This window comes from Eumetopias jubatus, unplaced genomic scaffold (assembly GCF_037043125.1).
Source record: "Eumetopias jubatus isolate StellerSeaLion01/CBP00866 unplaced genomic scaffold, mEumJub1_p1.0 scaffold_15, whole genome shotgun sequence".
Classification (NCBI taxonomy): domain Eukaryota; kingdom Metazoa; phylum Chordata; class Mammalia; order Carnivora; family Otariidae; genus Eumetopias; species Eumetopias jubatus.
Genome location: NW_028274821.1, coordinates 75,856,915 through 75,882,870, shown reverse-complemented (window position 1 = coordinate 75,882,870; position 25,956 = coordinate 75,856,915). Strand labels below are relative to the sequence as shown.

General features: G+C 45.6%; 1 protein-coding gene across 1 annotated transcript in view; it reads left to right on the top strand.

Moving 5' to 3' along the window:
- TNFSF8 (TNF superfamily member 8) overlaps positions 1 to 25,233 on the top strand; it is a 33,299-nt gene extending 8,066 nt beyond the window's left edge. The window contains exons 2-4 of the mRNA XM_028107750.2: positions 2,213 to 2,255; positions 14,508 to 14,579; positions 16,055 to 25,233. Coding sequence (XP_027963551.1) covers positions 2,213 to 2,255; positions 14,508 to 14,579; positions 16,055 to 16,449 — 510 coding nt within the window. The 3' untranslated portion in view covers positions 16,450 to 25,233. The remainder of the gene's footprint in view (positions 1 to 2,212; positions 2,256 to 14,507; positions 14,580 to 16,054) is intronic.
- The last annotated feature ends 723 nt before the right edge of the window (positions 25,234 to 25,956 follow it).

Genomic DNA, 25,956 nt, shown 5'->3' with positions numbered 1-25,956 from the left:
ACCCCCATGTAAATGAGGTCCTCCTCCCAGGGATTATCTCTTACAACCTTGCCACGTATGCAAAGTGTATTCTGTGGGCCAGGAGCCTCAGCGACACCTGGGGGCTTGTCAGAAATACAGACTCTCAGGCTCCAGCCAAACCAGCTGAATCAGAATTTGCATTTTAACCAGTTCCCCAGGTGATTCGCATACGCGTTAAAGTTTGAGAAGTTTTTATCTTGAAGGGCCCTTCATAGTCCTTGCCTCAACTTGCAATTCAATTATATATTTATTTGTCTATTTTAAATGACAGCTTTAATGACTAAGCCATAAAATCCACAGGATATCTTCCAGTGAGTAATGTAGTCCCTGGCACACAACAGACCGGGTGCTCATTGAACAGGTGCTGAATGTATGACTTTGTTATTTCCCGGATGGTTTGTGGAGGCTGGGACAGCCCTGGTGGTTCTACTGTACCAACCTTCTCTCGCTCTCCCTAGACACTTTCCTGGGCGGCCAACAAATTCAACCATCTTAGCACCATGTTTAAACATAGATGTTTTTCTTTATGCTTTTCCACATCACACTAATTGATGATCATACTTGGGAGCAAATTAGCCATTCATTAGATTTCAAAATGCCCTTTGCAGTCTAGCAGAGGCAACACGGAGGGGAATTTGGTGATGTCAGGTTTTCCTATGAACTGCATGCATAATTGAGCGACCACAAATGCACAGCATTGTTACTTAGGTTAAGAGCTTTCAACTAAAGCGATACAATCATAGACTATTAGAGCCGAGAGGGAAGGAGCTTCCAAGCCAAGTTCACTGCCTCTGCCCTGAAAAGCTGAAGGCCAAAAGTTTATACTGACTTCTGCCATCTCCAGAGCAGAGCTATATGCCAGGGCTTTGCCTTCGGGAGACTTCCGCAATTCCTTACAGCACACTTGGGCTGGAGAAGAGATCCGTTTATCGGAAAGTGAGCCATCAGTGGAAGGCCAAGGACAGAGCCCCCAGAGAAATGGCAGGATAAAAGGGAAACTCCAGAGGGTCCTAGGTGTTCAGACAGAACACTAAGGAAGTAGATGTGCACAGATGCTAACTTCTTGCTCTGGAAGAGGTCGGGGAGTTATTTTCAACCACATCAGAGACACACCCTCTCTAGGACTTTATTAATATCTCAATCCAGTGCACTACAGGAGACCCCAACCTAGACAAGTCACAAGAGAAATAAGATACTTGATTCCTTATTGGCAAGACACCTGACGTGTGGCTCCATGGCCGAGGCGGGGAGAAAGGGAGGGAGGTGAGGTGTGAGGACGTCAGTCTCTGAGGGATTTGTGAGGGGTAAAGAACTGTGCCCAGCTGCTTCGGTTGCCTCCGTGCTCAGAGTACCCCAACAAGGCCTCCCTATCAGTCCCTCCCATCCCCCAACACAGGAGACCCCCCCTTCAGAAGACAATCCACTTCTATCAACCTCTTATTTATCTGTATAGATATATATATATTCATGTTCATGACAGAACAGATAATATGAAGTACAATGTGAATTTATAAATACATAATATCCCTTTGTGTTTATTTATGTTATATAGTTATAAGTATTTGGATATTATAATCATATATAAATTTGTAATAAAGTCATGAGGGCGGGGACCCGATTTCATTATTTACCGTATCGTCACAATGCTTGGCATATAAACATTCAATTAATTCAGAATTTCCAACCACAGGAAAGAGAGAGATGTACCTTCCCAGGTATGTTTACAGCGTACTTTCACTGTTTGATGAATCAAATACGGAAAAAAACCCACATGTATTTATATACTACACTTGCTTGGTCTTTTGTTGACCAGAGGGGGGAAAATATCAAATGCAGAAGTGAAAACAAAAGCCCTGGACAGGGCGATGAGTTGCAGATTCTGGTCCCCGAAGCTGCCATAAACTTTTCCTTTTACCCTGCTCAGCCCCCACTTCCTCACCTGTGAAATGTGGATAGTAACCCTCAAATTGCATTCCTGATATAGGCAAGTTATTGAGCAAATGGATGAGAAAGCCCAATGTAAACTGGGTCAGTGAATTAATTTTTTTTTAACTTTAAGAGTCAAATGGAACACAAATTCTAAATTGCACAGCACTTGGAGGGCAACCAAAATGGAAAAGAAAAAAGATGAGTTCTTTCCATTAGGTGATGATCTCACACTGCCTCCTTTTTTTTCTTTCTTCTCTTCCAGGACTCCATTCCCAACCCACCGGGAAAATTCCCCCTTAAAGGAGGTAAGACCTTGGAATTGGGAGTAAATGTATATTAAATCATCCCTATGACACCATAGTGGATTAACCGCCGGAAGCATCCTAGCAGTGCCCAACAGAAAAGAGGGTGGAGGCAAAGGTGGCGGCTGCTCAGAGCTGAGCTAGTATATATGCATTCATCTGAGCAGGCTCCGTTCGGCACCCTGGTGCCCACAGCTCTGCCATTAATGAAAATCCCACCTATGACATAGGCCATCACATACATGGACACGGACAGCAATGCAAAGCAGCATAGTGTTAAGAGCTTGAAATCTGGAGTCAGGCAAATGTGGGTATGAATCTTGGCTCTACATCCCACCCGGGAGCCTCAGTTTGTTTTAATCTATAAAATGGGAATAATACTACCTACCTCATGAAGGAATCGGAGAAGCCAATCAGATCTCATCCATAAATTGCTTGGCGCGACCACTGGCATATAGTAATCACGAAATAACTGGTAGTAGCCGAAATGCATAATGAAGGTAGGATTGTAAAAACAGACATCCTCCTCACCCCCTACATTTCCTATCATTGCCGTCACTAGTTAACGTAACGCATCAACTCCACGAGCCCCAGAGGGGATATGCAGACTTAGCTTAACACTGAGGATGAAAAACTTTGAGATCATCTGGTGAATGTTTTCCTTGCACAGAAGAGGAAAAGTAAGAGCCAGTGAAGCATCATGTCCAAGGTCACATGGAGCCAAACCCAGAATCCAGATGTCTTCATCTCCTATCCAATGTTTTTTTTTTTCCACCCCAGAACATGAACCCATCTCTGTCCTATAAACTTTAGAACCTAGATAGCATCACAGCTGGATAACCAGACAGCTCAGAGAAAAAAAAGTCAAAAAGAAAGGGTGAGGTATTGGGCACCCAGCTAGAGACACCAGAGCATCTGTGGGACACGATGTCTACCACAGTGTCTGAACACAGCCCTGCCTACTAATAGCATCCCACTGGGAGTTTCCTTCAGGCTATCTAGCACACGGACGTTTAGCCAGTAGAAGCAAAAGCCCCAAACAGACAAGTATTCTGGATCTTTCAGGGAAGACTACTAACTACAGCTTTGTAACAATATGTTAACCTTGGCTGGAATTACTTCACAAGGGACCTCAATTCCCACAATGCCTCTGTAGGGCAGGAGCAGCTCTAGACTCCGAAAACCAGCAGGCACAGCTGTGGGTCCATACAACTTTCTTTCTAGAATGAGGTGAGAGGCTGGCTGTGACACACAGAGCAGAGTCCAAGAGCCCCCATTATGGAAAAGGCACAGGCTCTCAGGAGTCAGAACATGTAACACACGTCCTCGCAGAGACTTGCAAAGCACCCAGGCACACTGAGTCACTCTCATTTCTCCTTCTTCTCTCCCACCATTCCACCACCACCACCACCACCCCATCCCCTCCCCACCGCCGGGTCTTCCAAGTCAAGACCAGAACTTCTCATTTCTTGAGGGAGAGAGAGGCAGTCTTGAACAGAAACGCAAGTCAACAACAAGGGTAGTTTGCATGAGGCAATGTGACCCCAGCCATCCTGGATCACAGTTCCTGTACCTGCAGAGTCCGTCCTTCACAGGTCGCTCTCACTGCAGGGTCTGGCCCTCTGCTGGTGTTCACCAGCCCAGTGTGAAATGGGGAAGAGAAGGACGAGGTAGCCCCTTCTTCCCATAGCCAACTATTTTTAATGTAAGGGGCACTCCTTTCCTCCGAGAGTACATCCTCCTGAAAGCATAAAACTGTCCTTTCTTTTACAACGTGAAGCTGATATGGGTGCAAGTTAAGTTCACTTGCGTTTTGTCTGAGTTACTCTGTTTTGTTTTAATGGACACAAGAGACAAAATCAAAGGCTGCCCTCTCTATGTTGGCCACTGAATTTTCATTTGGGGGTAAATTTCTTTGGTCCATGAAACCCAAAATGGTGGGAGCCATGGACTGGGTCCCTTATGAAGTCCCTTCTTATCTTGACTATCCCTGTATCGGCACGTGCACGAATCCCAAACCACCCTCAGCTGGCAATTCAACGTTTCTGCAACCAGATTTTAGAAATGCTAATAGTAATCCCCACCAAGGCTCTGCAATTTTGTTTAAGGATCTCCCCATGCCTCTCCTGGGTTGATCTTTGCCTCAAACCTGTGAGCGAGCATCGTGGGGGTTAATGTTTCCCTATTGCTGATGAGAAGCTGAGGTCCAAGCCCTCAAGGTGACTTGCCTGAGGTCACCCAAGGAGCTGATGGCAGAGCAGGGAACAGAATCCAGGCCTCCTTTCTGTTCCCTGTGTGACGTGCCTGAGCCATGAAATGTTAATGGCCAGCCGTGATGTGCTCCCTGGCTGTCTCCTCTTTGTAATGTACACCTACCTGTCTCCTACCTTGGCCAACTGTAGACACAGTTCTAGGGCGAGGTGGAAAGAATATTACCAAGGAGCAAGACCTGGGCTCCAGAACGGATTTTCATGTGAGCAGGCTGTGTCTCTCTGGGCAAGTCTTCCTCCTCTCTGGGCCTCTCTATAATGTAATAACAATGTACTAAAATGAAATGACACTATGACACTCTGATTCTTTTGCTCAATATGTAAACAGAGAAGAAAAAAAAGTCTAACAATGATCTTGAGGCAATCTCCAGCCACAGCCTCCTTCCCCAGTAAGCCCCTCTTAAACAGATACAAGCAGCACATTGCCCCTTTTAAAAAGCCATTTCAAGACACCTGGCCGAGGGGAGCCGTCTCCCAGAAAGCCCTGGGAAGAGGTTCCAGAGGTAGCATGTGGTTTGTCCCTGGGTGAACAAGAGCTACTATCTATCACACGGACGTTTAGCCAGTAGAAGCAAAAGCCTCAAACAGACAAGCATTCTGGATCTTTCCAGGAGGCACTTTCTAGGGAGCCCTCCACCACTAGTGAATGCAAATCACACACCATCAGCAGGAGCCAGCAGCGGCCCAGAGCCCTGGGAAGCTGGCCCATGTACACACACTAAGGTACCTTAACACAGGATGACACTTCACTGCAGGATAACCACAGAAAAACAAGACTGCTTTGTCATGAAAGGATTTCTTAGTCCCAACACAAGCTTCCCATACCAGCCAGGAGATCGGTCACTAGCAGACTGCCACCTCACACTCATTCTGCGGTGCTTAGGACACGGTGGGCCATTGTGGGGGTTCAGCAGGGACCGTGGGCCAGGAAGACCACAGGGAGGAGAACCTTGCCCCACGTCCTTCTTCTCTCATCTGGAAAATGGGGTTGATAAGGGTGACAAGGGACAGCAAACACGACTCTTGTCTGCCACCCGGCTGAGCCTACATCCCTTGGACACAGAGTCCAGCTGTCCTTTCATCCCCAAATAAAATGACTCCATCCCATCCCACACAGGGTGAGCAACCAAGGTCGGGCTCCAGGGAGAGCCCTGGGCTCCTGGGCTTCTTCTCCTCACTTCTTATTCCAATTCTCCACTTCTGCCACATTTTGAATGTCACACGTGCTCACGTTGTGTGGCATATTTGCCCAAACCACAGAACATAGGCCCCTTTGCCCTGATTCCCCCAGAGCTCCAACAGCACCCCACCTTTGTGTAAAGCCAAACGCTGTAGGATTTAGGGCATGTAGGGCAGTTGGTAGGGCAGTACATTTCATCCCAGGGACGATGCAAATTGAGCACTAGAACCCTCTGTTCTTTTTTTTTTTTTTTAATTTTTTTATTGTTAGGTTAATCACCATACATTACATCATTATAGAACCCTCTGTTCTTATAAGACCTCTGCCCCTCCAGCTACTGGGAATTTCTCCAAGGACAGCTTTCCCCACTGGGGCTCAGCCCTCCGCCCTGCATACTAACCCATTCTCCTTCTACCTCTTTTTTTCTTCCCCATTTTCACTCCCCACCCCACCCCCTTCCTCACAAACTCGACCTTTATTTTATAGAACAATTTTGGCCACCTTGGTGTCAGCCTCCGGCCTTCCCAACATCCCAACAACTAAATGACAGCCCTTCCCGCACCAGACGAATTCTGTAGACAAATTTTCAACCAGTTTTTCTTTTATTCCCTCACTACATGTGTATGAGGCTCTGGCGGAGTAAAAATGGTGGACACTGATGGGCACCCACCTTGTGCCAGGCACCGGCCGAGGGCTTCGAGACTCAGCCGGCAGTCCTCACATGTCCCAGGGATATTACTATCCCTGTTGTATAGGGGCAGAATTTGGAGCACAGAGAGGTTTACTGACTTGCCCGAGTGCACAGCTAGTAGGGAATGGGGCAAGACCTCAAAATGCAGGCTGGCTCGCCTTGGTTTTGCTTATCCAGGATTATATTGCCAGACGCCGCTGCGCTTCCTTCCAGACCCCCTACGAGTTGGTTCTCCAGGGCTGGGCACCCTTCCAACACTATGGCTTCCTCAGCACCTGCTCCCACAGCTGTTTGTTTTCTTGTTGTGGAGTTCCACAGCAGTGGGGGGAATAAACAGCCCATGGCAGGGAATTTGGAAGCCAAATTTAAGCCCTAGCTTTGCGGCTGAGGTGTCATGAGGCTGGAAGATTCCTTCCCTCTGCACAGCCTCCTGTTGGAAGAGGTTGGCCTTTCCTGTGTCACGACCCCACACCTCCCCCCCACCTGCTCCACAGGTTCCTGGAGACCCTGAGGAAGGGGAAACAGTGGGTAGGCCATGTATGAGTCCTGAAAGCCCCTTTATAACACAATCCCTGCCCTCCTCTGAATACCTTCTCCTGAATCCAGTACCCAGCTGGAGACAGGGCCAAAGACAGAGAACTGGGTTGGATTTTGGAAACCTACATTCCGGTCCTGGGACTTGAAGCAGTGCATTTTCCCTCTCAGGGGCTGGAAAGTCCTGTTGTCTAAAAATATCAAGAGTGAGGGGAGCGAGCCAGATGACCTGGCCCTGGCATGGATTTTGCTTTGAGTGTAACATTCCCGGAATTAGACAAGTGGACTATTTTACCGTTCTAACAATTGACAATTTTTACGTGGCTTGGCAGACTACCCTCCTCCCCACTCCCTCTGCTAAAAAGAAAATGTGGGCATTAAAAAACATCAAGTAAGTTTGGCTCTTCATTATACCTAGTGAACCCACCTGCAAACAGACAATAAAAACCGCCCGTTGAAGGCAATGAAACTAAACCGTGGAGGCGAGCCACTCAGGGATCCCCAGCTATCCCTGCTGTCATATGGCTATCTACAATCCAGGTGGTCACAGCCCCACCAGGACACCTCACGGGCAGCAGAAGAAGCAGAAGCAGGTAGAGAAGAAGCAGCCTCCCCCACCCCCTGGAAATACAGAAAACAGCAGAGACCTCACTTCTATCAGATAGATTGACCTGGTTCCCGATTGCCCAATTCACCCGTTGTGGTGGGCCTTTTTTTTTTTTTTTTTTTTTTTGTAACTTTTCACAGCAAGAGGGGGTACTTCTGCTCAGGGGGCAAATTGCTTTTCAGATAGTCACAGGGCTTAAAGAGCCTATTTGCTTCTCCATTTACTTTAAACACACGCAAAGCCCACTCTTATGCTGACTTTTTCTTAAGGCAGAGCTAACAGGAGTCGGGAACCTCTCCACAAGAAATAAACTAAAAAATAGGCTGCTCAGAATAAAGTGGAGTGGAGTCCTGCAGAGGCCATCCAGAGTGCTAAAGGAACCTATATGTAATCCCCACCCCCCGCTGCCAAGGAAAGGCGGGGGAGAGAGGAGAGGGGTCCAGATGGGAGGAGAGGAGAGGAAAAAATATTCAGATCACTGGGAAACATATTAAAATTTATACTTGAATTTAGCACATACAAATTACAAGTCTCTAAATCTAGACGAAATCCCCATCGTTCCAATACTTCGGGGAAGGAAAAAAGAAAAAGGGGTAGGGGAAAGAAGGAGGGATGGAGAGAGGGAAAGCAGGACGTCGATGATGTATTTCACTCAAGCTCTCTGGTCGCCACCTGTGTTGGCCTGAGTCTCTACCAGCCCAGCAGCACAAGCCCCGGACCAGGGAATAGGAGCCAACCATCAGCTAGCATCCTTTGGGTGGTGGGCACCAGGCTCACTGCTATGCATGATCTCATCTGACCTTCCAGCAATTCTTCCAGGGAGATTGTTACTATCCTCCCTTTGAGAGAGGATTCAAAGAGGCTGAGTGACTTATGCAAAGCCATACAACTTAGTAAAGTGGCAGAGGTGGAATGTGAACCTAAGTTTGTTTGATCCTAAGCCTAACTTCCCAAGTATGCTGTTTGTTACACCTCTGCATCTAGAATAGCTAGGAGGTGTTTTTTAAAAATTATTTAAATGTTACCAGATTTCACCATGCGACTTCAGTTTCACTTTGCCTTTTGAATTATACACTTTGTATGCTTCTTAACTACCCCCAATAATATTAATTCCACCTGCATTTAGATTAAGTCAGATAGGTTGATCTTACATACCATAACAGCTCAGGATCAAAAGGACTCGAAAATTCTAAAAAACTGTCAAGAAATTCAAATGAATTCCAGCTTGACCCATAATTTGTATCTACTGGTCACTTTCTATGTGCTTAACACTGAGCATGTGGGATGAGTATTCCTCAAGTGCTGTTTGTAAATCCAGAGTCACCTCCTTGTCTTTTGCTTAACAAATAACCCATCTTGGAGTCCTGCCACCACTAGTTGGCTTTGTGGCATCAAGGAAATGGTCAAGTTGAAGCCAATGGAAATGACCCTTAGGTTAAGGGTTCACTTTGATTCCAGATTCTACTGATAATGGAGAGACTCTCCCCTAGATGTTACTGTTGGGACTCTCCTGGATATTCCGCCAGAGGAAGGGAGGGCCAGGACCTTGGTAGATGCCATCATTAAGATAATTCCTCTCCTTCTTAGAAGGCTTAAAACATTGGCAACAGATGGAAGGAGCATTCTACACATTCTTCTGGAAGCCATCAGATGGCCTCAAACATTTATGCACATAGTTGAGAAACTTCAATCCATCAGATAATGCCATGAGCTTTGCTTTAAGGAGCATTTCGTCAGCCAGCTCACTCTGTTGAGTGGCATGGCTAAGCTGTTTACTGTAACAAGGACAAGAGGAATAGGGGAGGAGGGGACTACCGTTTTCTGAATGTCTCCTCTAAGCCACAGGCTACACTGGCCACTTTACATCCACTGGGTCTTTGCAACAACCGTTCATTTGGGTTTATTATTACCAACCGACCTTACAGATGCAGTAACTGAGGGTCCGTAAGGGGAAGTGACAGCTAAAAGCCTTGACCAGAGTCCAGATGCACTGTGTCTCTCTTGTCCGAATATCAGCCTAGAAGGTGCCTGGCACTCTGACCACATACCATCTGGCCAGAATGGTTGGCATGGTTTGTTTTGCCACCTTGGGCATTGCTGCATCTTGATGGAAGCCCAATCAAGGCTTATGACTTAGGACTTGGCAGGTTCAGCACATGGTCTTGAAGTCACCTGCTGGCATTCTTCTGTGAGAGGGAGTCCAGAAGGCTCATTAGTGCCCTTTTCCCAGCACCTCCAGCTGTCTCATCAGTTTTCCGCCCAGTGTGCATGGTGGCTGCAAACCCACTTCTTCCTACATTTAATACTTCCTCCTCCACGGAAAGACTAACAGAGGACAGAGCCCTGGATTAGGAGTCAGGAGACGTGTTCTCTGGACCCAGCTCTGTCACTAATCTACAGTGACATCTTGGGCCAGACCCTCAGTTCCTCTGGGCTCGATGTCCTTCCCCACTCATAGAACAGGGTCTTCGTTAAGTGGGCATCAAATGGCCCTTTCAAGTCTAACATTTTGAGATCCCAAGACAGGGTCCAGTCCTCAGGTTGCCATTATGCTGGTTCTAGAATATGGTCTTTTCTTTTTTAAGATTTTATTTATTTGAGAGAGAGAGAGCACGAGCAGGGGGTGGGGGTTGCAGAGGGAGAAGCAGGCTCCCCACTGAGCAGGGAGCCTGATGCAGGGCTCCATCTCAGGACCCTGGGATTATGACCTGAGGTGAAGGCAGCCACTTAACAGACTGAGCCACACAGGCACCCCTAGAACATGGTCTTTTCAAACACCTTGAGCAACATCTCTCTCTCCCTAGCTCTCTCTTCTGTGAAACTGGCCAAGAAGGTTTCATTGGCACATACGTCTCTCCAGGCTTCCAAACAATGCCCAGAAAAGTTCCATGATCCTAGAGGAGGCCAAGTTTGGGCTTATAAATCTTGCCCATCTAAAGGCCTTGGTCTTCAGAAAAATTCACAGAGTGCTTACGTTGTTTGAAAGGTGGAATGCCCCATAGAAGGGGTAAGGTGTCCAGGCTCTGGTCCTACCTCTGTCACTACTTCATGGGGTGACCTAGGACAAGTCTGCCATGGGGGTAACATTGTGGAGCGTATGTGTTATATATTTGCCAAAGCCTGGACCAGGTAACCTCTCCAGGAACTTCCATTTCTATAAACCATGCAAATCCTTACAGAATCAGGCTGTTCATAACTTAGATGACCCCATACCTAAAATGTTCTATTCTACCACTGCAGGTGTCTGGAAATCTAAATGTGGGAAGAGAGTCTCCTAGACGGGGTAGAGCAACATGCCCACAAAGACAGACAGTTGGAACTGGGACTGACTTTCCCCCTGCTGCAGCAAGCCTGGCTATATATAGCTGAGTCTACACAGCCTGCTGGAATAAACTAGAAGGGCCACACTGCTCTTCATCTAGCTAAGGACACTAGGGCCCAGAGAGGGGAAGTTCCTAGATTCTAACTCCCAGGCCATCAACTCAGCCATGACTTGCAAACAGTTCTCATTTCCCCCACCCGAATGGTCAGTTCTTCAAACTGAACCCCTCCAGACATCACATTCAGCTGGGAAATTAATGAAACAGGGGTGTTTTGCTCCCCATGCTCCCAGTATCCAAAATTCTAGGGACATCACAGCCTTCCAGCTACAGGTCACACCACCTATTTGTAAATCACTCCTTCCTGTCTTCATAACCAAAAAACAAAGTCGTATCATGGACTCACAGGGTGACACATGGCTGGCAAAATGCCCAACGGGCTCTTGGCAGGAGCCTCATGACCCTCAAAACAGCCCAACACATCTTTGAATAGCACTAACTGGTCAAATATTTGAGCTGCCAGCCCTATGATTACAGTGTGATGTGTGTCCTCAGAGAAGGTCTTCCCATCACCTCATCTGAGAAGTAGGGACAAGGGAAATGTTAGTTATGAGTTGAGTGTGTCATCTCTTCAAACCTCCATGTAAAGCCTTGGTGTCTGGGCCCCACGGAGCAGGCTGCTCCACCTTCCTGCTGACAGCCTGTCAGATGTGAAAGGCCAACAATCGTGTCCTCCTCTGGGCTCCTCTCCACGTTCAACTGCCCCCTTCCACCAACAGCTTCTCCAGTGTCCCGTTCCCAGCCCCCTTCCCTCAGGCAGCTCCAGCAACGCCATTCCAGGAGACGGTTGCCCGTGTTTTTCCTTTTGCTTGAAACCATCTCAAAGGTTCTTAAAGAAAAACTAAAATACACCTTGCCATTTGACTTCAGGAAATGCAAATGCTTCAGAATGAGGGTTGTTTTTTTTTTGTTTTTTTTTTTTCCATCCTTGGGTTTCTCAGAATTACAGCTGAGGTCAACCAAGCAAACATACAAAGACCAAAGGGGAAAGGAAAAACAAAACCTGCATGAGTGAGAGGCAAGCCCAGGCTTGTACTTGTCCAGCCACCTACCTGTTTACGGAAGCTCACCTGACAGATGCCACCACAAGTGACACGCTGTGAGGGGGGCCTCCAGCCAATGAGCAGAACCTGTTCTTGGCATGATGTGTTGGCCTCAGCCCAGGGCATGAGTCCTCTCCTCCCATTTAATCTACGCTAACCTGAAGAACTATGTGGGAATGAGGCTAGGTGTTCTTCCAGCCTCAAGGGGAAAGACAAGCCAAGCACCCCCATTCGCCTCACCCATGCCAGAACTCAGCTGACGTCCACGGAGGGAAGTAAGAGGGAGAGATGAGATGATTCAATTCAACAAACATTTACAGAGCATCTTCTGGGCTGAGCAGTGGGGATATATAAATAGTTGTCTCTGCCCTGAGGGTTCACAGTCTAATGGAGGAGGCAAATAGGCAAATAGAGGGAAGGTCAGAGATGACTTCCAGGCCATGCTTTAAATAAGGAATAACTTTCCCGGTGAAGGGGGTTTCCAGGTGGAGAGGCAAATTAACATGCGTGTTTGGGGGCTGACCGGTATCGTGGTCAGCAATCGACCCAAGGCATTCGAGTCAGACAGCCTGGGTTTGAACCTCACTCTCCCACTGATGAGCTGTGCAAATGTGAACAAGTCATTAACCTTTTAAAGCCTCAGTTTCCTTATGTACAAGACCTAAATCACTGTAGTAGCCTTCTCATGGGGTGGTTGTAAGAATTAAGTGAAAGACCGAATGTAGCAGGCTCAGAGGACCCGGAAAATCGCCATCACTATATTAGCTATTATTATCGTCTGCCCTATTGCTACTACTCTCGGGATTGAGAGTACAAGGGAAGGAGGGAAGGTGGAGGTGAGACTAGAGAATGCAGGAGGGACAGATCACTAGGGACCATGAACGCCTGTGGAGGATCGGGGCCCTGATGCAGCAGGCACAGCAAAGTCCGAAAGGGACTCCCAGCAGAGAACAGACATGGCCAGATATACCTCGCTGCAATGTTCTCTGACTCAATGTTCCACACTCCCAAAGAGGGGAGGCTGGCCAGGGGGACTCTCTTAACAGCACTCACAGTGCATTAGAAAATGAGCGGCCCTCGTGTTGTAACTCTTGATTCTAAAACCTCAGGAGTGTGGGCTGTGGCTGAAGCAGGCAGGACAAGAATGCCAGGTAAAGAGAGGGGATAAAAAAAAAAAAAAAATGGCATCTGGTCTACCAGCCCTCATCACCAAGGAGACCTTTGGGCCAGAGCATCTATGGGTTGAGGGCAGACAAAAATCAAAACTGCCCCCTGCTTCTGCAGGGGTGGCTGCTAGCAGTGAGCTTGTTCAGACAGCAGAGGGAACTGTTTGCTTAACTTCCAACCTCTCCAAGCCTCCATGAGGAAGTGAGGAAGGCCTGGAGAGATTTCCTCAGGCCTGGGGCAAAGAGGCAAATGGGAAATATTGTGAGCCCAACAGACACCACTCCGAGATCCAGGGAGCAAACTCATCAAGGTGTGGCTGCTTCAACCAAACAGGCCCATGGCTGCCTCATCTCTGACAGACGGAATGAATGGTCACCCTGATGACATCATCAAAAAGATGTCAATGTCAGGTCTTAGATCTCCCAATTTTATAGATAGGAAACCAACGTCCAAAGAGAAGAAGGAATTTACCCACAGTAAGTTGAAATCATGAGTCACCGCAGGAAATGTATAACTTGGCTCTTTGCATATAAAATAGTTTCTATAATAAGAAGCTGCTAAGCCAGCATCACCGGTGAATATATTAAAAATATTTTTGTTCCTTAAATACCATAATGACATAAACACTGTCTTTTTCCCCTGCCAAGGAAGTTCCCGGTAGCAGGCTTCCTGCTTAGATCTCTTTAATCTTATATCCTCTTAAAATTGAGCACAAGAATGTGTTTATCTCCACTGTCCAGCAAATGGCTTGGAGGAGGAAAACTGGCCTCTAGAATTGGATAGACGGGGGGGGAATCTCAACATTACCACCAACTTGCTTGACCTCGTGTCATTGACTCTGTCTAGGCATCAGGACATCCACTTTGCAGAGTTATTTGGAGAATTCAATCAGCAGAAATATGTAAAAGTGCACAGATTAGTATCTGGTGTGCTCTCAAAGGAAAGATAGCAGTAATTACTATCAGAACTACGGTTCTGACCATCACTGCCAGGCGGAGTGACGTGGGAGAGCATACGTAATCTCTCTGGCGCCCAGGCTTTTTCCCATCTGTAAAAGGGACTTAATAATACCACTCTCATTGAGTTGCTGCAAGGGTGAAGTGAAGTAGGTAAAGGGACAGGAATGGCACCTGGTACCTAGGGGAGCTCAGGTCCTCTTTGCCTTCCTTCCCCCTGCTTCCAGTCTTTGTGGAATCAACCAATTCCAAAGAATCCTAAAATCCTTTACCTGATGGCAAAATGAGAAATAAACAGGTTTCCTTTTAGGGCCCCAAATGGAAACAGAATACTAATTGTCTCCATCCAAGGGTCATGGAAAGGATCTGGTGTCTCCAGTCCCCAGAACAGAGAAAGACATTTAATATATGATCTCCTTATTTTTAGGAAATTGCTCAGAGGACATCTCATGTATACTGGAAAAGGCTCCGTTCAAGAAGTCATGGGCCTACCTGCAAGGTCAGTAACTGAATCCAGGAACCCTGGCTACCTGAGGGCCACTTCCTGTGGCCTTTCTGAAACCTCTAAACCAGAGAGGTTACAAGGAGAAGCCCATGGCCAAATATGACCTGCAGATGTGGTATCTAGCCTGCATGCTATTTTTTATAATTTGAGTTTAAAGAACTTAGGGGCGAAGGGGAGAGACCCACAAGACTCCTCGTTCCTCAGCCCCCTTCGCTTTTCTGTGTTGCCAACCTGGCCTCCGAAGGCATTTGTGTCTGACCCTCAGGGCCCCTCTCTATTCAGATTGGGGGCGGCCAAGTCTGGGGCCGGCCAAGTCTGGGGCCAAGTGCACAGCACTTTTCTTCACGAAACAGAAGCAGGCTCCTAGTCTCTGCCTCTGTCGGGTTACTCACAAGGGAACCACAAACTTGCCTTGTCCCCTGATCGACAGCTTAATGAACTTGCTGGCGCCCAGCCTATTTGCATACTGCAGTGTGCGCCAGCTCAGAGGCCCCTTCTAAAGGACGGTGCGAGGCACTTAGGCTGGGAAAGCCGAGATATGGAGGGGATGGCCAAGATCCGCGGAATGGCCATTCTGCCCATTTTAAAAATTCCATTTTGCAGTCAGATTAGTTCTCACTCTTCATTTGAATTGCAACGAGGTTGAAAGGGAAGGCATGGAGGCAATTAAAACGAAGGCCTGCCTTCCAATTCTGAAAGGCACCCTGACTAATCAGTGCTGATTTTCACTTGTTAGGACTCAGAGAGACTTGGCTTTCCACACGAACATGTTGGCTCACAGGGTCTGCCAATCCTTTGCTTCTCTAAAAATCCCACCTGGGAAGAGCCCCTGACTGTACACTGGCGGAGTCTACATGATTATGTTTGGCTGCCCTTTCAAAGAGAGGAAGACATTAAAAAAATTGAGACAATGAATTGTTAAAGGATGCAGTCAACAGACTGAGATTCTCCTGGACATCTTGATGCTTAAATTGGTTACTAACTGAACAAAACTGCATCTCCTATCTCAGATACTTGATGCAATGCCTACCAAATAGTAGTCCTTAGTGATGGAGCATCGATTGATTGATTGATTGAATGAACATGATAGTCCAGAACTTGTGGGGAATATAGTCCAGGAACTCACAGTCTGAAAAGGGAAAGTTAATAATTATAATAATAACAGAATAATATAATAAATAAGTGGAGAGTGATTTTATAGGAGGTAGTAGTCCATTACCATGTGTCTTCTGACCCTCCAGCTTGAAGCATTAGAGAAAAGGAAGAGGGGTGGTTTTGCACCTGTGCTTTGAATATTAAGCAGCACCTGGAATGAGTAACATGAAAGATATTCCAGATGGTTGGAACAGCAGACAATGTTATAGAAAACGCGGGTCTCGAATGGGAAATCTTGAATAAAAACTTCACATTTTCCAATCTGCATCTGAAATATGCTCGGTAATTCTTTTTTTTTGTCCTTCTCTTTCCAGTGTCAAAGCATATAAACAAATCCAAGTTGTCTTGGAACAAAGATGGCATTGTCCATGGAGTCAGATATCAGGATGGGAATCTGGTAATCCAGTTCCCAGGTTGGTATGTCATCATTTGCCAACTGCAATTTCTTGTGAAATGCCCAGCACATTCTGTTGACCTGAAGTTGGAGCTTCTCATCAACAAAGACGTCAAAAAGCAGACACTGGTGACAGTGTGTGAGTCTGGAGCACAAACCAAAAACATATACCAAAATCTCTCTCAATTCTTGCTGGAGCACCTCCAGGTCAACACCACCATATCAGTCAAGGTGGATAAATTCCAGTATGTGGATACAAACACCTTTCCTCTTGAGAATGTGTTGTCTATCTTCTTATATAGTAGTTCAGACTGAACCATTTCTTCTGGTCTTCAGGAAGAAAGCCACTCTCTACCATACAGTACTTCATCCATCCAAACACTTGGGCAAAAAGAAAACTCTAGACCAAGACTAAAACCATAAAGTATACTAAATAATATGCTTCTCCTTCTGTCTCTTGGGAAGATACAGCTCCAGGGCTTAAAAAAAAAAAAAAAACCAGTTTTGAGTGAAGTATCTTTCAAATTGAAGGCAAGGAAGCAAGACAGTATGGTGGGAAAAGCCCCACATGGGTATCAGAAGGGATGAATTTATGCCCTGGCCCAACCACTAACTCACTCACTGTATGATCTGGAGCTATTCCTTTCCCCTCCCTGGAACTCTGGATCCATGTCTGAAAAATGAAGGGGCTGGATTTGAATCTCTCCAAAATCTCTTCCATCTCAAAAGTCCAGGATGTCTCATCCCAGACCTGTGAACTAAGATTCCAGGCAGTGTTCTAGAAGCCCCCAACCAAAGGGAAGTCCTTCACCTCACACCAGTATAAATCTGATGGTACGTACATAGGATCTGGCCGCATGTCCCTCAACAGAGTCAGAATTTGGGGGTGAGGTTCAGGGTCCCTTGACAAATGATGTGAACTGTGGGATCTGAAATGTGTAAAAGAAAGAACTGCCCAGCTGACCATCCCAAATCTAAAAGGCCTCCTGGTATTTGGAAAGCCATCTGACTGGCCTTGACTCTGTTCGGGTTAAGGTTGACAACACATCAACAACAGACAGCTTTCGTTTCCTGTAGGGAAGGGCTGTGTGTTCAGCAGGCACTCCATGAGCATGCAGTGGTCATGGTGATGCAGCTATTTGGTCAGGGACCAGCTGCTGCCATTTCTCACATGATCTCTCTCTGTTCCCTGCTTAAAATGCCTCTCAGGAAGCCATTTCTGTGGAGGGCCATTAAGGCGCCCAAATATTGATAATGATGATGACCCTGCACATGGTGAGGACTTCTGAACAATGGCAACCTCCTCTCCCGATTGGGGTAACTGTGAGATTTCTCTAGCTACACCAACCTACCTTTACATCTGTCCATCATTTCCGAAGGAGCAGCTTATCTGGTGAAAAGGACCACTGAGCTTGAAGTATAAAGACCCAGATTTTATGCTTCAGAAGCAAAAGGGACCCTTCACTGCCATGCAAAAGAATGGAGCAAAATTTGCATTTTCTCAAAAAAGGTGGAAGGAAAAGAAAAATGTAGGAAATCAGGAAAGTTTGTCAGAGAAAGATTAGAAAAAATTTAAAAGAAGAAAAGAAAAAAAAAAAAAGCCAGCAGTGTTGGTATGGATGAGAAGGACTTGGGAACACAAAATAGCTAGGGGAAAAATTGAAATCATTTGCTGAGCAGCGTGCTATGTCAACCTCCTCCTAGGCCTCCTCTATGAAATATTCAGTAAAGTCTACATTTCTCCTAACGCTTTCTATGACTAGATTCTTTGGGAAGAGCGGGCATTGGAAGAGGCGTTGAATTCAGCAAGCCAAGTATATAGTAAACACAGACAGGTTTGAGGACCCAAAACTAGCAAGTAAGAGAGCACCTGGCATTTGAGTTATACCCAAACTCTGAAGGACAAATGAACCTTGCTTAAGCCAACTCATGCATTCTTGAGAAGGTATCTGCAATCTAAGCTTGTGTACACTAAGCAAATTTTCTACTGTCTCATACTCAAAGTTGAGAAAGATTCCATCTCCCTGAGCAGAGACACCTGACTTTTACACTTGAGTGGTTCCTACTCTCAGTCTCTGTCAAGCAATACTCTGAGAGCCAACAGCTGAAGACACAGGGAGCTTAGCATTTGAAGGAGTCCTGTAGCAACACAAAAAATTAAAAGAGAATAATCGTTAGAAACTCAACTGAAAATAATAGGTTGTAGAGAAGCTGGAAAGTTTAAAACCAGATTCTGTTACTCCCTGAGGGTTAACCAGCGCCCCCCTCCCCGGGAATGTGGTAGCATCTATGTAAGTAAAATAAATAATTTTTCTAACTGGAAACTCAGGCTACTTGAAACATATGCCCCCTGAGGAAAAACCTGGAGCTCACACGCACACACACACACACACACACACACACACACACCACAGTAATACTTGTAGAAAGTGTAGAGAAGGGCAATGTGTAAGTTGATAAGAAACGAGTCAGTGTAGACTAAATGTGTTCCTGCCCTTGGGGAATTCATAAGACATTGTTTCTCCACATTTAGTAACTTTTTCTCCACCACGTCTGTCTATCACCCACTGCTGCCTCCTTAACCTACCCTCTTCCCCCTCAGAATTCCCCAGTCACACAAAGGTTGGCTCAGAGGAGGTCCCTGCACCCCCAGGAGGGTGGATAGAAACAGGCTCTAAAGGGAGGAAAGGCTGAAGGAAGTTGGGCAGAATCTACCAAACAGGAGAGCCTTCTGGAATCCCTGGCATACCACTGATTATTTTGGCACTTACATTAAGAGGCTTGAGAAGTCAGTCAGTGTCATCTCTGGAAAGATGCTGATTGATGAGCTAAGCCAGTGGTTGATTGTATGCCCAACAGCGGGCAGAGCCTTGGGAAGTCCTCACATGTGGTTAGTAGCAGGGCTGGGATTTGAGCTAGCAGTGGGGCCCAGCCTCCTGACTCCCCTCTCCACTATTTCCCACCAGGCTCTACTGGTCTCATCCTGTAGCCTTTCTGGAATTCCTCGGGTCATATCTTTCCAGCCCTGCACTGGGGTGGTCCCCAGCATTCAGGGACTTCCTCTGTTCTTCTTTGCCCTGAATCAGATCCTCCAGGATTATCATTCGAATGTGAGGCACAGATAGTGTCTAGATTCAGTACACAGTCAAATCACAGAAAAAGCCAGCGTCCCATATATAAAAGTTCAATCTCTCAGAAACTGAAGAAATAATTTAAAAATTAAAAGCTTATTGTTTTAATCTGAATTTATACATATATGTGTGTATATGTATGTATATCTGTGTATATATTTATCTGTATGTACATGCATGTGTATTATATATACACATATGTGTAGTGTGTGTGTGTGTGTGTGTGTGTGTGTGTGTGTGCGTGTGTCCCCGCTTTCCCCTAGTAATTGTTTTCAGGTCATCTGCTTAACCTGCAGTCAGGGGAGGAAGGTTTATTCTTGCTCGGGGCATTGCAAAATGTATGTACAATTGTATTTATTTTTAATTATGAGAACAACAGAAAATAATATTTCTCCCATGCTTCACTGCTTATTTAATAACTATTAATATTTTGCCATGTTTGCTTCTGCTTCTTTTTAAAAATAAAACACTGCAGATAGAACAAAGCTTCACTCCTCCATGCATTTCCCCCCACCCTCCCCAGAGATAGCCACTGCCTGGAAGTGTGCCCAGCCCCTTCACTTACATAATTTTATACTTGTTTTCCCATAAGAATATATAGTACAATTTTGTGTGGCTTTAACAAGTTCAATAAATGAATTTTTTTCAATAAATGACATCGTACTTCATATCACATTTTGTGACTTGAAATTTTTCGGGTAAGTAAATTTTTTGAGATTTATGCAGACTGACACCTGTATATCTAGCTCACTCGTTTAACTGTGATGTCCTATTCCATTGTTAGAATATACTGGATTGGCCAGGCTTCTACGGGTGAATATTTAGCTTGTCTCCTGGTTTTGCTGCAATGAGCATATCTTCCCATACAGCTCCCACTCCTTGTTGCCATTTTTCTATATAGCAGAAATACTCTTTGAAAATTATAACTAGTCCTCTTAACTCTACTGAGTCATCCTCTGCAGGTGAGGCTAGACCCCTCTGTGGTCACAGCTCATGAGCTGGAGCTTTGGAATCTAAAAAGCTCTTTCCATTTTTCCTAGAACTTCTGCGCTCTGTACATCCACTCCACACACAAGTCCTGAGGGCCAGTGTGGTGCCAGGCCCCCATGCCATGTGCTGGCTTTTCCAAAGCATTCTGGGGCTTCCCTGGATCCAGTTCTCTCCCTGGAGAGCAAATGGAAAATACCAGAGTGCAGGAAGGACGAGTACAACCCCAGACGGAAAATTCTCCCCGAAGATCAAATGTCTGTATTTCTTGGTGTCTATCCCCCACCTTTCTCTTCACAATCCATGCTGTCTCCCTGGATGGCTTACTCAACTTCCCCTTGGCTTCAATGGCATCTTCTTGCCAATAACTACATAATCTATATCTCCAGCTTTGATTGCTTCTGAAATTCAACCCCATATTTTCAGTAGCCACTGGGCTCTACACATGAGTTCTTTCTGAGATCTTGCAGTGGAAGAGTGGCACTCCACACCTAAGGTAGTGACTTTCAAGTTTGTTTTGTTTTTGTTTTTGTTTTTGTTTTTGTTTTTACCATGGCTCAGAGGAAGAAATGCTTTACTTTGCGACCGAAGACATGTATACACAGACACACACACAAAACCATAAGACAAAGGTTACATTAAGTAATACTTACTACTCATGACTAAGAAAAAAATCTTGTCGTGACCACCTGAATTGATTTTTATGATGCTGTCATGAGTCACAACCCACAGTCTGCAAAGTACTGTTCTAGCTTGACTTTCCCTGCTCCAGAAGTTGGAAGCCTCAAAATATACTTTCCTAATTCTCTGGCAGCTTGGGTTCTAGAAGCGTGTAGTCCAAGATGGACAAGATTTTACCCAAGCCCAGCTATGAAGGTGTTCGATTTTTCTGCAGGTGCATCTGCAGAAGCTTCAGTGTTCAGATACTAGGTTGGTAGGTGCTGTGAGTCTGGTTAGGGACAGGAACATCCATTCTGCTGACATGATCTGTTGCAGATTCACAGTGGTTCTAGACCTGGCAACAGTATCGGCTTTCTGATTATGGCGGTTTCCTGTTTGAAACAGTGGTGTCATGGCTCTAAAGGAGCAGTTTCCTGATTGCAAGATCATTCAAGAGAGAGCAGCTACTCTTGTACCCCCACTGTGAGGGGTAGCATTAGAGGTTGCTCCTGAAAGCTCAACCTAGATTCTGTTTCCTCAGCCCTCTCGGCAAGTTCATAAGCCACCTAATATACTGCGATAAGTGCCTTCCTGCTAACAAGCTGGAGTGACATCTCTTCTCTGCAAATGATCCCTGATGAATACAATCTTAACATGTAAAACTGACTTCACAGGACTCATCCCAAACTTGTCACTATTCCTATGTCCTAAATCTCAAGGACAATTTGAGTCTTCATGACCCTTACTTCCTAATTCCCATCCAATCAACGTCTGTCCAGTTCATCCAATTCTCTTGTGCCCACCAGCACCATGTCACCTGCATTACCCTTGTCACCTCCTAACTCACATCCTGGCTCCTGTCTTAACCCTTACAAATCCCATCCCTAGATGGCACCATCATTCTGGGTTCTGATAACAATAATGGCCACTTATCAAGCTCTTACATGTTCTGTACTTCTCATGTACTTACTCACTCGGTCATTTAAACTTAAACAGCCCTGGGAGGCAAGTATTGTACTCCCCACATTGCAGACCGTGACATTGTGACTCTTAGACGTTGAGTAGCACAGCCAACATCACACAGCCAGTGGGTAGTAGAGCTGGAATTCAAACCCTGGTATGTGAACATCCTCACTCCAACACTCCATTCTCCAACCACTACTGACCCAGCCTTCCTAAAATCTAAGCTCTCTCCCTCCCCATCAAGATCTTTCCTTCTTCTCTTGCTTCATGCCACTTCCCGCCTTGTGCTTGATACTCAAATGACATTGAACTCCTCCCAGTTCTTCAAACCTTCTGTGCTCAGCCTTGCCACCTGGTGTTTGCAGGTGTTCTTCCTTCTGCCTGGAATATTCATTTCACTCTCTTTGCCTGGCTAACTCCTGTCATTGCTTTGATTTCCTTAAGGAAGACTTCCTGACTCTTCTGGCCTCACTAATTCCCTGCTGTCTTCTTCCCCATTTGTCCCATCCTTTAGTGCATGATGCTCTTCACTCTGGCTCTCTCTATACTTCCTCACCAGCATTCAAACTCCTGGAAGGCAGGAATCTTATCGATCTTATTCAGCACTGGGTCCTCACAGCCCAACACAGCTCCTGGGACATAATAGCTGCTCAATAACTATTTCTTAAATGAATAATAAAAAAATCTCTTTAAACACAGGCCACGTTCTAGAGCAAAGATACTAAATAAGCCACCCAAAAGAGAAAAGGAAGGACTATGAAATCTTTAAAAAGTATGGAAATGTGAATTGATAGCCACCTTTTCTCTTAGAAGTGTTTTTCCTCACTCAGGAGAATAAGACAGCTATTAAAGAAAGGCGAAATTTCCAGATGCCAGAACCCATCTGTGCCATCTGAGAATTTGGAAGGGAAAAAAAACAAACAAACCTTCCCTTGGTTTATTGGACGCCCTCTATGAGCTTGGTGTAGTATATTTACTATATATAATCCATCTCCCTCTTGTCCCTATGAGACAGCTCTATGCAGTTCTAATCATTTTGTAGGTGGGTATATTCTCCCCAGAGTTTAAATTCAATTTTGATGCACCTTAGAATCAACTGAAAGACTTTCTAATGCCTGGTCCTCGGCGCACCACTCAGACCAATTAAATTAGAATCGCTGGGGTTAGAGCCCAGGCATCAGGATTATTTTAAGCTCCCCACCTTTAAGTTCAAGGGTCAGTGGTTTATGTCCTCATTATCTGTACTGTGTCCTGAACCCAGCAGCCCTGGCATCACCAGAGAGCTTGCTAAAAATGCAGAATCTCACATCTACCCAGACCTACTGAAACAAAATCAGCATTTTGATAAGATCAACAAGATGGAGATTCATGGACACCTAACAGTTTGAGGGCTGCTGGTCCAGATGATTTTCCCTGGTGAGTGTAGATTTCTCTGAATCCATTATGCTTCCCTGTTTCCTCCCAGCTGGCTTTGGGAAATGGATTCTCCCTCCCTTTCTGCTTTTTATGCAAATATAAGAGTCTAGACACTACTAAAAGCATCATTAAATCACCATGATGGTATTCTTTTGTAATTATCGCTGCATTTTTAAAAATTGCTTTTGGTCCAGTTCTTTCCCTTGGGTATCTTGGGCAAGAGCTGGAACAAGACTGTAACCAGTATGTTGAAAGCTTGGGACGTAGTCCAGAGTAGGGGATGTACTTTCCCCATGGCCAAGGAAAGAGAGAACCAAGTCTGGGGGCGGCAGATGGAAACGGATGGTTTGGAAACCTGAGTTTGAATCCTAGCTCAGGCACTGATTAACGTGAGGATCTTGATGAGTCACAGACAGTCTCTAAATTTCCTCAACTGTAAAATAAGAAGCATAATCCTTTCCAAAGTTGTGGGAAGTACATACAATAAGCTTGAAAAGTATACAAATGTGAAGGCTTTCATTCCATTCCGCCTCTGCAAAGGCATTTCGCTGCAGGAGAGGAGCAGGGAAAAGCTCAAGGGCAAATACGAGAAGAATGATGTTTCCTCAAACTCACCGAAGCCAGCACCATCTGTATCTGGAAAAACCAGCCATTGGACGAACAAAGGTGTTCATGAGACAAATGCCCAATGAATGCTTTCATACTTTAGGGAAGACTAGCCTGGATAAGCCTACTAAATATTTGGGAGAAATGGAGTACTGGGGGTCTCCTCCCTGCGTCTCCTTCACAGCAACACTATTGACGCATTGGAGTGTTGGTGGTTGGGTGTCTTTTTTTCCACTTAGAGTGGAGTGCCTGGAAGCAAGAATCCTGTCTGAGCCCCAGCACCCAGATCAGAGTCTGGCACAGAGTCAGCATTCAGGAAATGTGTAGATTCCCTTGCAGCGAGGCAGTGAATTACCAGCTGAGGGTATCTGTTAAACTAGTTAAGCACATGCTGAATTGGAGTCTGATCCACCTTCGTCAACAAAAAGCTCCAAGGGAAAAACCAGCTGAAGTATTTCATCATTCCATTCCCAGTGCTGGGGGCACAGAGAACGTAACTGCCGTGATCTTTCTGAGTTTGCCTTCCACTCTCACAACTAGTTTCATTTTAACAGCTAGCCTGGTGCACCCAGCATCAGTCACAGAAGTAGTCAAGGGAAGAAAGGCCACGACTCGTCATGGGATGGACACATCAAAATGAGGAAAAAGCAAGAAAACACTTAAGGAAGCTTAATTCCTACTGCCAAAATTACTTTCACACACTCAAATACACAGCCCTCAACTGAAACTGACCTTTTCATTATTGCCCCTTCATCAATTCTGGTGTGTTTACTTAAATAGCTTTATATTACATAAATATATATCATTGCTAACTCTGACTGAGGGCTTCCTTACCGGGTTCCAGGCATCATACTGGAGCCTTCAATACTGTTGTTTATTTCATCCTCAACACTGTTTTCTGTGATCAAGATTGCCATTCCCATGTTAGATGAGGAAACAGAGGCTCAGAGAAATGCATAAGCATGTCTACGTAGCTCAGAGGCGAGGATGTAAATGCCCACGGTCTGACTTCAGAGTCACATCCCTAACAACATTGCACTGCTCCCTCCGAAGCCACTTGACTTTGCACATGCTGATCCCTCTGTCTGCCTGGTCCTTGCCCTCCCTTCTCTGCTTGGTTAACCTGACCCCATTCATAAAATCTCAACTCAGACCTTATTTCCCAAGAATCATTCCCAGACTAAGTTAGGCATCCAATTTCTGCCTTGACATCCTCTCCTCTATCTAAACACTTAACCGCCCTGTACCAAAATTGTTTGATTGTCAGAACAATGTTCACACGTAGTTCATTTTCTGCCAGTATCTACAAAATAAAGTGATTCTTGCTTCCAAATTATTTTGGTTTGATCCTGCACCATTCATACCCTACTCTGGAACTGGACAAGATCTTGCTTTTTGGAGGCCAGCAACTCTCCAACTCTGAGTTTTCACACTGGCTGCTCCAGAAATACTGGTTGCTTTTCCTCTTGGTCACTGGCCCCACTAGTTAGAAAATCATGAACTTGATGATACCAATCACTAGAGGCCTAACTCCACATAGCTAAGAAACATCTCACTCCCCAGTGAGATTCATTTAAGCCTTTCTGTGACTTAGAATCTTGGCCCAACTCTTCTTGGCCCCAGAGAGAGAGAAAGAAGTATGAGCACCCCCAACCCAAAGTGCCAACTCATTTCCTGCCCTGAATTAACCACTTCCCAAAATGAGTGACTGTGTGAACATCAATTCCTTTCAGGGGAAGCCCCCACTCCCACCAGGTTGTCATCTTACCCTATGACCCCAACCTGACAATCACGCAATAGCCTGATACTGGTACCCTTCCCAAAATTTATGTGACTCATTCTTACCTACTTGTTGTTCTAGGACAGTTCTTGACACACAGTGGGCATTTGATATATATTTGTTGAATAAATGAATGATTGAATGAATACCATCTTAGATGTCCACATAGTACTTGAGAGTTTACAAAACAATTATTTCAAGTGACATGAGAGAACTAAGCTATGCACTCAGCTGGTAAGGGGCAAAGCTGGGATCCCCTGGCATTAGGACTTCTTGTCC